The sequence below is a fragment of the Alexandromys fortis genome, unplaced genomic scaffold (genome assembly GCF_014885135.2).
Source record: "Alexandromys fortis isolate MF-2015 unplaced genomic scaffold, M_Fortis_MF-2015_v1.1 scaffold_66, whole genome shotgun sequence".
Lineage (NCBI taxonomy): Eukaryota > Metazoa > Chordata > Mammalia > Rodentia > Cricetidae > Alexandromys > Alexandromys fortis.
In genome coordinates this window covers 2,803,514-2,818,110 of record NW_026067950.1, presented here as the reverse complement: position 1 = coordinate 2,818,110, position 14,597 = coordinate 2,803,514, and the positions used below count along the sequence as shown (strand labels likewise).

The 14,597-nt window shown below is 49.1% G+C and overlaps 1 protein-coding gene across 5 annotated transcripts in view; it reads left to right on the top strand.

Annotated features, from left to right (window-relative positions):
- Farp1 (FERM, ARH/RhoGEF and pleckstrin domain protein 1) overlaps positions 1-14,597 on the top strand; it is a 214,903-nt gene that overhangs the window by 153,323 nt on the left and 46,983 nt on the right. For all 5 annotated transcript variants that reach the window (XM_050150437.1, XM_050150440.1, XM_050150436.1 and 2 more), the window contains 5 exons: positions 3,743-3,785; positions 6,406-6,484; positions 9,800-9,897; positions 12,870-12,984; positions 13,781-13,928. In XM_050150437.1, the coding sequence (XP_050006394.1) occupies positions 3,743-3,785; positions 6,406-6,484; positions 9,800-9,897; positions 12,870-12,984; positions 13,781-13,928 (483 nt within the window). The remainder of the gene's footprint in view (positions 1-3,742; positions 3,786-6,405; positions 6,485-9,799; positions 9,898-12,869; positions 12,985-13,780; positions 13,929-14,597) is intronic.

The following is a 14,597-nucleotide window of genomic DNA, read 5'->3' as shown; positions in this document are numbered from 1 at the left end:
GACTCTGTTGCCAGCACATGGTAGCTCTGCCCTTTGCAGAAGTCTGGTGGGCGAGTTCTCTGAGCGTCAGCAGCAAGAGAGCTCTTGGTGACGGGTCCTCTGTGGAGTTCTAGGGACCGAGGGTCACAGGGTTCACAGAAGGGTCTTAGAAAAAACCTCTCTCTCATACTGTGGCTGTTGGGAACATTCACCCATGAGCCTTGGGTCCTCTGACGTCGTAGGGAAGCAGAGTGACACATAGATTAGGATTGTCACCTCCCTGGGTCTGCCTTAGATGTGTTTTCCTCTCTTATGGCATGGAAAACAGTCTTTCTGGTCCGTGGCAGTGTCTCCTCACACCCGCGGGCTCCCAGCTCATCTTGTCTGTATGTTCAACCCCTCATCCGAGCAACTCTAACCTGAGTGTTTTCTGAGTGACAGACTGCAGGTCACCCTCGCCTCCATTCCCTTCCCTCTCAGCAGAGACCCTCAGGAATGCTCACACCCCTTCACTGCCCACTGAACTTCCAGGCCACTGCTGAACTGAGAGTCTCCCACGTGGACTGGCAAACGCCTCTGGCTTGACAGCTGCCATGTTCATCCTTCTGAACACGCTGCCATTCCCTGGTTCACAAGACCTTCTGCGAGTGTTTACATATCTGCAGAATTCGTGTGTCACAAGCCTAAGCCACAAGTCGACAGTGTTAGGAGCCAGGGCATCTGAGAGGTGATTGGATCACATGGGCAGAGCCCCTTGTGGATGGTGTAGGGTCCATTTAAAAGAGGTCAGAGGAGTCTGGTATTAGTGACTCATGCCTTTAATCCTGGCACTCAGGAGGCAGAGCCTGGACAGATCTCTGAGCTCAAGACCAGCCTGGTCAGCAGATCGAGTTCCAGGCCTGACAAAGCTGCAAGGTAATATCACAGAAAAAAAAAAAAAAAAAAAAAAAAAAAAACTCAGAAAGGGATGGAGCGTGAGGGAGGACCAAGGCAGTATCCTACCTCAGAAAGGGATGGAGTGCGAGGAAGGACCATGGTAATATCCCACCTCAGAAAGATGGAGCATGAGGGAGGATGGAGTGCGAGGGAGGACCAAGGGCGCTGGACTGTTTCACCCTTTCTTCCATGTGAACATACAACTGAAAGATGCTTTGAACCAGGACCTGTGCTTTCTTTGAGACTTCCAGACTCTAGGATTATGAGATCAGTTCCTGTTTATAAGCTGACCAGCCTGTGGCATTTTGTTACAGCAGCCCAGGTGGCTTAAGACCGGTCTCAAACACCCGTGTGTGTGTGTGTGGTGTCGCTGTTAGAGCTCAACAGGTGTAGAGTCAACACAGAACAAATCCCAAATGAGAAATTACTTGTCAGCCTCTCCTGAGCTCCAGACACAGCCACCCTCCCATTTCCCACCCCTTCTTGGCTGATCTAGGAGCGTCTCTCGGTCCTTCAGTCCCTGGTCTTTTCCCAGGACTTACGGACTAGGAATGACGGCAGCAACTGGCCAGACGCTCATTGCAGAAACCTTGGAGTCATTCTGATCATTGTCCTTTCCTTTACCCGTCATCTGCAGCTTATCAATAAGTCCCGTTGGTTCTTAGATAAGGAGACTGCCTGCCTGCCTGCCTGCCTGCCTGCCTGCCTGCCTGCCTGCCTGCCTGCCTGCCTGCCTGCCTGCCTGATGGAACAGGAACCAGATTCCCTCCTTTCTCTCAGCCTTGCGTCTGCGATAACAGCCTTGTTCTCTCGTGTGCCCACCTGAGGCTGAGTAGTGAAAGCTGGCAAGACCCCAAAGTGAGACTGTCTCAAACAAACAGAGATAATCAAGACCATAATTCTTAGCGCCTACCTGCTAATACATCATGCACCTTATTCCGTTTACTTGCTTTAGTTAGGCTATTGTAAAAAATTTTTTTTCATTCATAAAAATGTTAAAATGAGCACTCTCTAGGTATGCATTTCTGTGTGCATAAATGTAGTTTCCAGAGGCGGAGGAGGACTCAATGGAGTAAGGTTTGAAGGGTCACCTTCTGGAACAGCTCCAGTATATACATACATACATACATACATACATACATACATACATACATACATACATCCGCCTGGCCATAAGAGTAAGGGGATGCCCCCCTGTGCCCTGGCTATCCTCCATGACCACCGCACATACAGACACATACAAACGCATGGGGGCACACATGGTTAGCACATGTGTGTATCTAGTTGGCATTTCATTGTTTCAGTTTGCGTATCTAGCACAAATCATTCCCTAATGTCAGCATTTTCTTCTTTGCCTTTGAAATTTTCTCTTTGCAAATATCTGTCATTCTTGACATGGCTTTCTCCGCGCGACTCCCTTCTCTAACCTTTCCTCTCACCATGAGGATGTTAACCTTGTTTCTATTCGATATGCAAAGAGAATCCCTGTCAGTTCAAGGAGAGCTTTTTAAAAAGAATCCATAAAACGGACTTGTGTGCTTAACTTATGTTTTATTAACGCAGCCAGCTGTTTTTTTCTGATTTGAACTTTACACAGGGAGTGGGCATGTGGGCAGAAGAGGGCTAGGACTTGGGGGTGGGTGAACCCAGCTCAGTCTGCCTCTGAGTTCTGGTTGGGGCACCTGGGACACATTCTGCACCACACACGGCTCGGGTTTCTCTCCTGGATATCAGGAATCCCATTGGCTTGTTTGGCAAGGTTTCGGGAACATGCGAGATATGATAGTCTCTAAGTGCTCACTCCCCTCTCTTGTCCCTCAAGGATTTCCTATTCTGTGTATATGTATCCACGTATGGATTTCGTTTCTCAAAGAAGTGTGCCTGTTAGACTCGGCTAGGAACATGGATCACTCATTATCCCTCATTAATATTTTCTCAACGGGAAATATGAAAAAGCACAAGTAAGAGTAGGGAATGTCTTCGTTTTCTAAAATCTTTTTTATTAGGCTTTTTCGTTTGTGTAGGTGTGTGTCTACATGCTGGTATGTGCACAGGAGTGGAGATGCCCATAGAGGCTCAGAATATCAGAGCCCCTGGAGCTGGAGTTGCAGATGGTCGTGAGCTGTCTGACATGGGTGCCGGGCACTGTACTTGGGTCCTCTGAGCTCTTAGCTGCTGAGCATCTCAGCAGCCCCAAAACTTTCTTAGTTTTTAGTGTTTTAACTTTTTTGCACTACCCTGAGCCTCCTATCTACTAAGCGGGCTGCTGTGGAAGGCACTGTCTATCCCTGTTAGCTATTCTATGTCAGTGTTTTGTATGTGTCGGGTCCCCTAGAGCTGGAGTTACTGGCTGTTGTGAACTGCCATGTGGGTGTTGGTTGAACCTAAGTCCTACAGAAGAACAGTCAGTGCTCTTAACCTCTGCCACTCCCCATACCCTCAGAACGGTTTTAATTGTCAGATTCAGGCATAGATTCTGCGGATTATACAAAAGAAGCTAGCAGAGACTGGAATGACGGTCCTCTTCCAGAGGTCCTGGGTTCTGTATCCAGCAGACACACGATGGCTCACAGCCATCTGTAACTCCAGGTCTAGGGCATCCGGCGCCCCCTGCTGACTTCTAGGTGCACTGCGTGTATGTGGTGCACAGACATCTATGCAGGCAGCATGCCCACACACAGAAGATGATAAAATAGAAACATTTTAAAGGAAATAGAGGGAAAACCAACGCTCACAACCTGAGATTCTCGAACATGTCTTCATTTCAGTAGCTCGGCATGGTCTTTGCACTCCCACTGAAGCCTCCTTTTGCTCTTCCTCTCCTTAGGTGTGGCTGGACCTCCTGAAGCCCATTGCGAAACAGATCCGAAGTAAGTATATCCTTCATGCTCACCGCTGTGGCAGACGTAAGGCCAGGTGACTCCCACGGGAGTGTCTGCCTGTGACATGAAACACTAGAGATGCAGATTTGTCTTTCTCTTGTGACAGCCTGTCGTCACCCGCTAACCCACACGTGCTAAAGTGTGGGGTGTCTGCCGTTTTCATACATCGTACCGCTAACCCACACGTGTTGAAGTGTGGGGCGTCTGCCGTTTTCATACATCGTACTCTGTAATAAACTTGATTCGTGACTAATGCTTGCTATGAAGCCTCGGAATAATTGAGCTTGTCTGCTCTGTGCTGGTTTCTGTTACTGTCGTGTTACCCGGGGAAGGGTGGAGCCGTGTATTCATAAAATAGATTTGAGCGTTTCTAATCTCCCTCCGCAAAGCCTATGAAATCAGATGCTGGTTTTGGCTGAGGAGAAAGTGCTTAATTGTGTGTGGGGAGTATGTGTGTGAGGGGGTGTGTAGTGTGTGTAAGTGTGTGGTGTGTATGTATAGAGTGTGTATGTGGAGTGTGTGTATCAGTGTGTGGTGTGTGTGTAAGTGTGGGGTTGGTATGTGTGTGAGGGTGTGTGTGGTGTGTGTGTATAGAGTGTGTGCTGTGTGTGTGTAAGTGTGTGGGGGGGTAGTATACGTGTGAGGATGTGTATGGAGTGTGTGTGATATGTGTGCTGTGTATGGCATGTGTATTGTGTGTGAGTAGAGTGGTTTGTATGTGTGTGTGAGTGGTTTGTGTGTGTGGTGTGTGAGTGGTTTGTGTGTGTGGTGTGTGAGAATGTGTGTAAATGGTATGTGTGTGTATATAGAATGTGTGGACTCTGTGAAGTGTGTGTGGTTTGTGTGTGTAGTGTGTGTTGGGGGTGGTATGCGTGTGGGGGTGTGTGTATAGAGTGTGTGTGCTGTGTGTGGAGTGAGGACTGTGTGAAGTGTGTGGTGTGTGTGAGCGGTTTGTGTGTGTGTGTGGTGAGTATGTGTGTGTGATGTGTGAGGGTGTGTGTTAGTGGGGTGTGTGGGGTATGTAAGGGTGTGTTCTGATTGTCAAGCAGAGCTCTTATGTGAGTGCAGCCTGCATGTTTGGAGAGACCAGTAGGGCCCTGAAAACACTGGGAGAGAGGAAGCTTGTTTTCCCTCTCCATCTCCGGCTGTCGTTCTCACTGCTTTGAGATAAGCTGTGATCTTAAAGTCAGCCCAAAGGGCCCAGATCAAGTCGGTGCGGCTTTGGCTGCACCTGAAGCTCACCCCACACCCTAACTCACTTTCTCTGATTAGGGAAACCCCTCTGGGCCATTCCTAGGCATTGCTGTGGAGGTAAAGACTGCAGCGGTGGGGGGCGGGAGAGGGGGGCTCCTGCAGTTGGAATTGATGCTCTTCTCCAGGCATTTAAAGTAAGCAATGACTCACGCTAAGTAAAGAGAGGCTGTTTCCTCATGTTTCTGTGATATACCTAGGGGAGCTGGGGGACACACTACCGAGAGCAGCCCCCACGACTGGCAGGCCCTAGAGTGTCCCCTTTGTAGTGATGCACGAGGCACCCCCTTGTGGTGGCACAGCATCTGCAGTCGTGAGGTCATAACTGGATCCTGGCTCTGTGTGACAAAAACCATCACTTGGCATTGACATAAAGATTTTCCCAGCTTTGGGCTCCTTTGGACCTGAATGGCCCCGTGGGTGTGGAAATGGCAATGGCCTCTGACTCGTCCAACCGTAGTTGTTTTGTGCTCGGTCAGTGACTGACCGACATGAAAGGGTAGACGTCCTCCCTCCCTCTCCCTGTCCCCAGGCTGGCCGGAGACTTGCAGCTTGTGCCGCCATTCCCCTCATTTTTAGAGTTAAGTGGGGGAATATTTCAAGATCCTTAGCGTCGGTTTTTCTATGTGTTGACTTAAATAAAAAGTGTGCACGGAGTGTGTTTCCTGTATCTGTGCGCTCCTTGCGTGCAACGCCCAATGCTTTAATCCCGAAGTTCTCTGTCACTTTCTCCCCGCACCCCCAGTTACTTCCTGACTTTGTCCCAACTCTTTGGGAACAGGCACGAGACAGTAAAGCCCTTGACCGGCTGACATAGACAGAGCCCACCCTTTTTTATTTCCTCCTCGGGGCTCAGGAGCTAGCAGCACGCTGGATAGAGCGGTAGCAGCCAGGCTTTGTAGACAGCTGCATACCCTCAACTGTGTTCCACATCTTCATTGTCTCCCCTTCAGACAGTTTGAGGCTAGTCTGTGAAGTGTGGTGGCATTTGCCTTTCATCCCAGCCCTCAGGACTCAGAGCAGGCAGCGCTCCGTGAGTGTGAAGCTGGCCGGAGCCACACGCTAAGATCCTGTTTAAAACAAGCAACAAACCAAAAATATCCGGTGCAACACAGCTGGCTGGTTTAAAAACCCAGTGTAACTCAGCTCCAGAGGCATCTGTGGAACCATCGGCCGTGTGTAGAGTTCTCGTCAGCGCCCTGTCTTAGCTGAGTTCCTGCTACCTGAAGATGTGTGTTAGCAGCTATGGCTAGACTCTGGGAACCTGGGAGGGGCAGTGATGGGCTTCGGAAAGTCTCGTTCTTTGGTGATCTGTGTCATCACTACACACCTTAATGATGTTTTTTGTTCTTTTCAGGGCCAAAGCATGTTGTTCTTAAGTTTGTGGTGAAATTCTTCCCACCTGACCACACACAACTCCAAGAGGAACTCACAAGGTTAGTAGCTGTCAACTGGACATTTTTCACTGTAGTATAAAGAGGAAAAGCGAACTAGTTTCTATTGGCCAAATATTTTCCATAATGTTTATTTGACTGTGTCTCTTCAGCGCTTAGATGTTTAACGTTCCTCTCTTCCATCTCTGCCTACAAGATGAAGGAGAAGGCCATGCTCTTCCTGCAGCCTGGTTTCTTTGTGACTGACCACAAAGGAAAGTGATCTTAGCCCCAGTCAGCGTCAATCTCCCGCCCAATTTGTTATAACCCGAGTCAGTTTTAGGGCTCTCTTTTGTGAAGCCATTCTGAATTCTGTTAAGAGTGCCTGAGAGGATCTGAATTCAGTTTTCAGCACACAAAATTGGGCAGCTCACAACCATCTGTAACTCCAGTTCCAGGAGATCTGATACCCTCTTCTGGCTTCTCTGGGTAGCTTCACACACACACACACACACACACACACACACACACGGTATGGGGGATTTTAAAATAAAGACTGCATCTTCCTTGCTGCCCTAGGTAGGTGAATTTGACAGTGCCCACGGCAGGAACAAGCACCGTACGTCCAAACACTTGCAGAAGGCCGCAGAGGCCGGGGTGTGGGGAATACACATCGAGATGAGAAAGCATCTCAGTGATAGGTAATGTTGAAAACTGGCTGCCCTGGGGATGCTGGAGTGTGGGGCTGGAAGTCTCGTGGGATCCAGGTGAGCAAGCAGTTACTGTGTCTACCCATGAGATGAAGCAGCAAAAGTGCTGAGAAGCGCTCTTAGCCACTGAGCCGTCTCTCCAGCCCCACCCCACTCCCAGCTTTTCTCGTGGCAGAGCTCAGACTTGTCCCTTGTGCCGATGCACAGAGCCACTTTGCCTTTCCCTTTTCCTCTGTCTGTCTTCATCCAGCAGAATAGATTCTACCAGAATCCTGCCGTAGACTGCCTGCAGAGGTTCCCGCTAACCGCCAGGAAAGCTGAATTAATCTTACTTAGTACGAACAGGAACGCTATTAAGACTTTCCAAATGAAACGAATCACAGCATCAGTGTGTTGCCAACAGGGTATGAGGCAGGGGGATTGTGTGTGTGATGTGGGCATGCCATCTCCAGAAGCAAAGGCTTTGGCCATTCCTGTCTCACTGTCCCAGGCACAGCCCATCCGTGGGAAGCATTTTTCTGTTGTCACCGTTTAGCTGAGTTCAGTGCCTACTGAGAAAGAGTGAGCCTGGCTCCCTGGGCCTGCCTGGATTGCTTCCATTTATAGCCCCGGAGGTGTTGCTAAGTTCTGAAAGCAAGAACAGCCAGTGCCTTCCACTTTCAGCCCATGCGGTTGGCAGAGGCCATGGAGTCAGGCCCAGGAAGCTGTTTCTCATGTTACCCCAGCCTGAGAGCAGAGGCTGAGCATTAGCTGAAGGTGACAAGCTCCTGGCCTTCGGAAAACATGGACCCACCACACACGTGTAGACACGTCCAAGGCCCTCTGTTGTCACGCTGGCCTCTTGGGGTTGTTACCAACATCCACAAAGCCTGCTAGACTCTGGCTAGAAATAGTCCCAAAACACTTCTGTGTAGACACAGGACCTTGTGTCTGCGTTGATAAATTATTCAAAGTGCAATGCCTTTAAAACACAAAACCCTCTTGGTGGTCTGAAAATTAACTACAGGATGGGTCTGTGAAGTATCGGGTTCAGTGGGCCGTCACCACCGCCCGATCCGGAAAGATGAGGCCTACCCTTCCTCCAGGAGCCCCGTGCTCACGAGCGGGTTGTCCCCCACTTTTCTTCCCTGTGGTTTTCGAGGCAGGACAGCAGGTGGTGGGGGCACACACAGGACAGAGCACACGTGCAGAAAGGAAGTTTGGGAAGCCCCTCTGGCGGCTGCTGGTGATTTTGTTTTCTGCCTATGCGATGGTCACCCTTTTTGTATTTTTTTTTATTTTATCCTTTGCATTTTTAGTTAACCATGAAATGCCCTAAGCAATTTAAAGAAGATTGGTTGTTACTTTTTTAAGTTAATATTTGTTGAATTGTTACAACTACTTCCTCCCCATGGGTTATCCTATCTGATAAATTTGTTCTTTGGCAGATTCATGCTTGTATATAATACACATTGTGACTTCTTCCCCCTTCCCCCTTATGTCCCTCCTACTCTTGTCAGTCTAGCACCCCAAGTCCCTGTTCCATATTTGTGTCATTTGGGGGGATTCCTGTGTGTGTGTGTGGACCCCCCCTCCCCCACCACGACACACACCGAGTCTAACCAAGGGTTGTCCACGTGACTATGGGTTTGGAACACTCCATCTACATGGCGAACCTGGTGAGCTCCCCGCTGTACCCCATTTAGTTCTTATGGAAGTCTATGTGGCTGATATTGTTAAGGGCTTTTTTTCTTTTTTCTTTTTTTAGAATTAATTAGCGTGTGATTCAGCAGCCGAACACCCGCCTGTGTTTCAGGCGCCTCTCTGTGGCTCTGGTACAGAACCCACGACCAAGGAAACTCAGAGAAAAGTCTCTATGGTTCCAGACAGTTAGAGGCCAGGATGGCCGAGCAGAGGTTACAGGGGGCGGGTGGTGGCTGAACAGCAAGCTGAGAGCTCACATCTTGAAGCACAAGCAGGAGGCCAAAATGGTGAACTTGAAATATCAAAACCCACCCCCAGTAACATACTTCCTCCAAAGGCCACACCTCCTAAACCTCTCCAGTGTCACCATGAACTGGTGACCGAGCATCTGGGCCTGTGGGGGACATTGTTGTCCAGACCACCACACCTCGCATGTGTGAGACCTGAGGTTCCACTGCAACACCCTAAAAATGTAGCGAAGCAGTCTTTTGTTTTACAAAGTAGGTGTACATTATAGGAAGTTAGAACTTTAATTAGCACTACAACCCTAGAAATACCTCTTCCCTCTAGTCTAGCACGTTAGCATGGATTGCGGAATATATTAAATTTTTTTGTTCTTTCACCAACCCCCAGTCACTGTGGACTCATGAATTTTCATTAATTCATAATTTACTAATTCATAAACTCAGTATGCTTTAATCTATATTAATCATTCTTGTTCTGGTCAGATTGACACAGATCTGGCTTTGGAGGTACCTTCGATACACCGTACTTAGGAGGGCGTGCCTCCATGGAAAACCAGCGATTCTGAGCTCACGCTCCCTTCACTGCCCCTCAATGTCGTCTATGCTGTTTCTTTACCTGGTTTTGTGTACCTTTCTCTAATTTCTTACTGTGTTCAGATTGCCAGGTGGAAGCTGCCTCTGGACGCCGGCCCTCCCGTTGGCTTTGCCCATGTAACCCGCGTCTCTGTTGACTTTCACAGGTACCTGTTCGCTCTGCAGGTGAAGCAGGACTTGGCTCAGGGCAGGCTGACGTGTAACGACACCAGCGCTGCCCTCCTGATCTCACACATCGTACAGTGTAAGTTCTTTGGAATCCCTTTGAGAACCCTCTTGGACCAACGGTGGTCTGATGGAGAAGGAGTCCAAGGCACACAGAAGCACAGTCAAGAATATCTGTCTTGTCTTTGTGTTACCTTGGAAGCCTTCAGTAGAGCAGAGACACTAAGTGCACTCAACGATTTTATTTATTTATTTATTTATTTTGGTTTTTCAAGGCAAGGTTTCTCAGTTTAATAGCCCCGGCTGTCCTGGAACTCACTCTGTAGACCTCTGTACAGAGGCTGATTTCGAACTCATGGAGATCCGCCTGCCTCTGCTTCCTGAGTGCTGAGCTTAAAGGCGTGCACTTCAACTGCCCGGCTTGATTGTTTTAAGGACAGATATACAAGGTTATCTCAGTTGTCTTAAAGGACAAGCGTGGATGGACAGTGGACAAGTGCACCAAATCCACTCTGTCCTGTCCTTGTATCTAGTGTCCCAATATTTGTCATTAGTGTTAGGACACGGGACTGCTGCAGACTTCACTTCCGTCCCAAGTAATTCACAGAGGGGAACACTCCAGAAGTGAGTTTATTTCACACCCATGCAGCCATTGCATTTGAGGAGGACCACAAACAGGTGACTTGGAAGAGACCAGGGTGCGTGTTAACCCTGACGCCAAAGCAAAAGCCTAATGAACCCTTAACCGACCTCATTTCTATCCTCAGGATGGAAAAGAGTTTGCTCAGAGCTGAGAAGTCCAAACTTAGTCCCCTACAAAGTTTAGATTTTGTCTTCACTGCACAGCCTCATTTCAGAGCAGCCTGGATACAGAAATAGATCCCCAAACCAATACATTTGTGCCTTCAGCGTCCTTTGCGGACACACGTAGGACGGTGGAAATCTGGTTGCCTTGTGCACATGAGTGCTGCCTTTGTCCCTAAGCACACTGTGATATATGTGGTAGAGAACATATGTGTACTGAATGAGCTTCATCTGGGCATGAGTTCTGCGTGGATGAGTCAAGAGTGTGTATCAGACAGCCCTTTCTTAAATAGAGCCGCACAGAAACACCAAAGTCAGTTCATGCCAACGTGTTGAGATTTTTCAGAAATCTGACCCCAGATTCCCTTCAGAACAACATGCACTGATTGCTAATTCATCGTTCACAGAGACTTTATAACTCTTGATTAATTTTTCTGAAGATTGGATTCTTTTACTCTATATGTATTTATGTATATGTGGCATGTGTAGGTGCCCTTAGAGGCCAAAGAGCATAAATTCTGCTATAGTTACAGGTGCTTATGAGCCTTCCGATGTGGGATCTGAACTCGGATCCTCTGAAAGAGCAGCAGGTGCTCTTAACCACTGAGCCATCCCCCTCATTTATTTTAGGAGTGTTTGCCTCCATGTGTGTATGTGGACCATACGTGTGCCAGGTACACACAGAGGTACCAAGACTGCAGAGGGTTCCCTGGAGTTACGGGTGGTTGGGAGCTACCACAGGGGTTCTGGGAAAAGCAGTAAGTGCTCTTAACCACTGAGCCATCTGTCCAGCCCCTGGATCTATCCTGAATATTGGGAATCAGCTGTGCTTTCTAACCAGACAGAAGAAGCCATAGCAAGAGATCAAAGCTCCCGTGCAGGGCACTGATAACCGTGTCTGCAGGCCAGGGCGCCCTTCAGTCTGTGATGGAATGGAGATTTAATCCAGAAGAGGTAGTTAGGGAACAAGGTCACCTGTTGTGGCAGAGGCAGCCGGTAAGTGTTGCTGGGTGAGTCGGCACGGCTTAGCGCAGGACAAGTAGTCTCAGCAGAGCAACGTGACCAGCGTGCAGGCCGTGCGTGGTGACAGTGGGTGAATGGGCCGGATGTGGCAGCTGCTTCACTTCGGAACAAAAGGTAGCTGTCATAGCGACCACACTCTTGCTCCAGGTAATAGGGTGCACAGGAGGGGCGTGCCTCCCCAGAGTCCGACAGGCATTTGCTCGCTGGTGCTTGAGTGCAATTGTCCTTTAAGGCTCAGGGTCAGGCGTGTCTATGGTACAGCAATTTCCAGACAATGTTGAGGTTGCCCAAGAAAACCCATTGTGTTGCCTGTGGGTGAAAAGTCTGCACAGTTGCACTCCGACCTGTTAACTTCTGACAGTGTAAGAAATTTGGTAAACTCTTAAGGTAAAACAACAATGACAACAAAACCCATAATGTTTACTTTTCCTCCCAGTGACATCTCTTCTGTGACAATGGATTTGGGCTGTCACATGTAAGAGTTTTCAACAGTTGGTTTTGTGAAGTCCTGAAGCTCCTAGGTCTGTTTACACTGAATCACTCAACAATCGTCCACATGTATAGGATGAACAGGGAGAAAGAAAGGACTCCCAGTTTCCCGTAGCGCAGCTGGGTAGATGTGTTGACAGCGGAGTCCTTCAGAGTCACTGTGAGATAGGATTTTCTCGGAAAAGAATGATGAATGTCTAAGCTGATGGTTCAACAGTGAGCACAAGGATCTCACCTCATTGTGCATCTGTTTCATGATGCCACACGGTGCCCTGCTGGTGTGTGCAGTTACCGTGCACACGGTGCCCTGCTGGTGTGTGCAGTTAACACGTGTGAGGCCACACGGTGCCCTGCTGGTGTGTGCAGTTAACACGTGTGAGGCCACACGGTGCCCTGCTGGTGTGTGCAGTTAACACGTGTGAGGCCACACGGTGCCCTGCTGGTGTGTGCAGTACCGTCTGTCAGGATAGCATTAGAACAAAGAAGAAACCAGCGTATGAGATGGAAAATCGTGAGGTGTTCTTCACAACTCCCAGCATCAAGGAGGAGCAGCAGTCACCTTCCGTGTTGCTCTACCTGTGAGATGCGCTCCATCCCCGCTCTGAGGTTGCTCTCCTCACGGTCCCCACCAGCTGTGCTCATCCAGGGTCACCTCTGGGTTTCCCAGTCCGGGACCATAACACGTTCTGAACAGTTTGTCCTGTGTGGCCCATTTTCTTTTCTGTTTCTTTGTAGCTGAGATTGGGGATTTTGATGAAGCCTTGGACAGAGAACACTTAGCAAAAAATAAGTACGTACCTCAGCAGGATGCGCTGGAAGACAAAATCGTGGAGTTCCACCACAGCCACATGTGAGTTGCGTGCTTGGGTTCCTATTGCCCTCCAGTTCTCGCTTTCTGCCTCCTGGCACATGGGTGTGCATGTGTGCATATATGCCCACACAGGTATACACACACACATGTACACACACACACGTGTTGAGCAACATATACCAAAGTCTGAAGGAAGGAGTATAGAGTTTCACTGGGGTGTTATGGTCCATCCTGAGTGCTCAAAAACTACAGAGTTGAGTGTTTGAGACCCTCGCTCTGAGACAGAATGACCCTTGAACGTAGGGGAATGTGTAAGGCTTGAGGAGCTCGGATAATCATCTCAACAGAGCACAGGAACGTGTGTGTCAAGCCAGGCATCGTGTTAAATGTGGGGAAGCTGCAGAATGTTGCTCACACGCCCGTTTTTTGGTCTGGTCAGGAGAACGTTTTCAAAGGACACTGAACACCTTTCCCCCTGTGGCTCCGAGGCCTTTGCACCCAGCAAGTTAGGAGGGGCCTGGCGTTCTGCTCTAAGTTCATCTTGATTAACACAGTAGCGTTTTACTTTTGCGTGACCTAGAGAAAACTGAGATCCTAAAAAGCTGCCTGGCATGGATATGGACTATGGGTTTCATGTTACCCTGGCAATAGGGCTTTTGTCCTCACCGTGAGGCTTTGGGGTTAGCGGGTGGAAGCTGGGTGCCATCCGATCGGGCAGCCCTGCAGCTCGCCATGAAGCGCCTTTTATTTCTCAGGAGGAGCCGCTTAATCTGAAATTAATAGACACGGGGAATTCAAATCCCCCAGCCTTTTTCTTCCTTCCTTGCTTTGTCAGTGGACAAACCCCGGCAGAGTCGGATTTCCAGCTCCTGGAGGTGGCCCGGCGGCTGGAGATGTACGGAATCCGGTTGCACCCTGCCAAGGACAGGGAAGGCACCAAGATCAACCTGGCTGTCGCCAACACGGGAATTCTAGTGTTTCAGGTGTGGAGAACACAGCGCCTTTCCCTTGCGGGAGGGTGGGAGGGAGGGAGAGAGGGGAGTGGGTTCTTCCTCCTAGGTTTGTGCAGGTGGCCAGGCTCAGGCCTCTGGTAGTTACTTCCAAGTGAACAAGAAAGCCTTCGGCTTCTAGACTGTTTGTGCATTTGTCCGCTTGTTTCTGCATTCCTCCTTGTCCTGCTTGGAGACTCCACGCTAGAGATTTGTTTGGGTTTAATAGATCTTTCAGAACGTAGACCCTAATGACTCCCAGTAGACCTGTGCTGAGAACACAGTGTACAGGAACGATCGCCTCCCATACTCAGAGGTGACATCCTCACACTTAGTTAAAAATTGATCCTTTTTTTCCCTTTCATATTAATTTGTGTTCAATCAGCTTATTCAGGACTTTAATATGCCCGGTTTTAAAAGCTGATGTGCTTTTGGGAAAGAATAGCACCACGATAATTTTTCAGTGAGACAGACTTCTGCCCCTGCATTCTTAGCCCGTCCTGTCCTTAAAGGCGTTGTGACCCTTTGCTCCGCCGATGTGCGCGGTCTTCATCCCCTGCCTGCACTGTGGGATGGCTTTCTCTGAGCAACGCTTTTCTCTGCCTACCTTCCTTCAGGTATGATTTGCATGCCTGCCCATAGTTAGTGTGCAGCTTCGCAAAT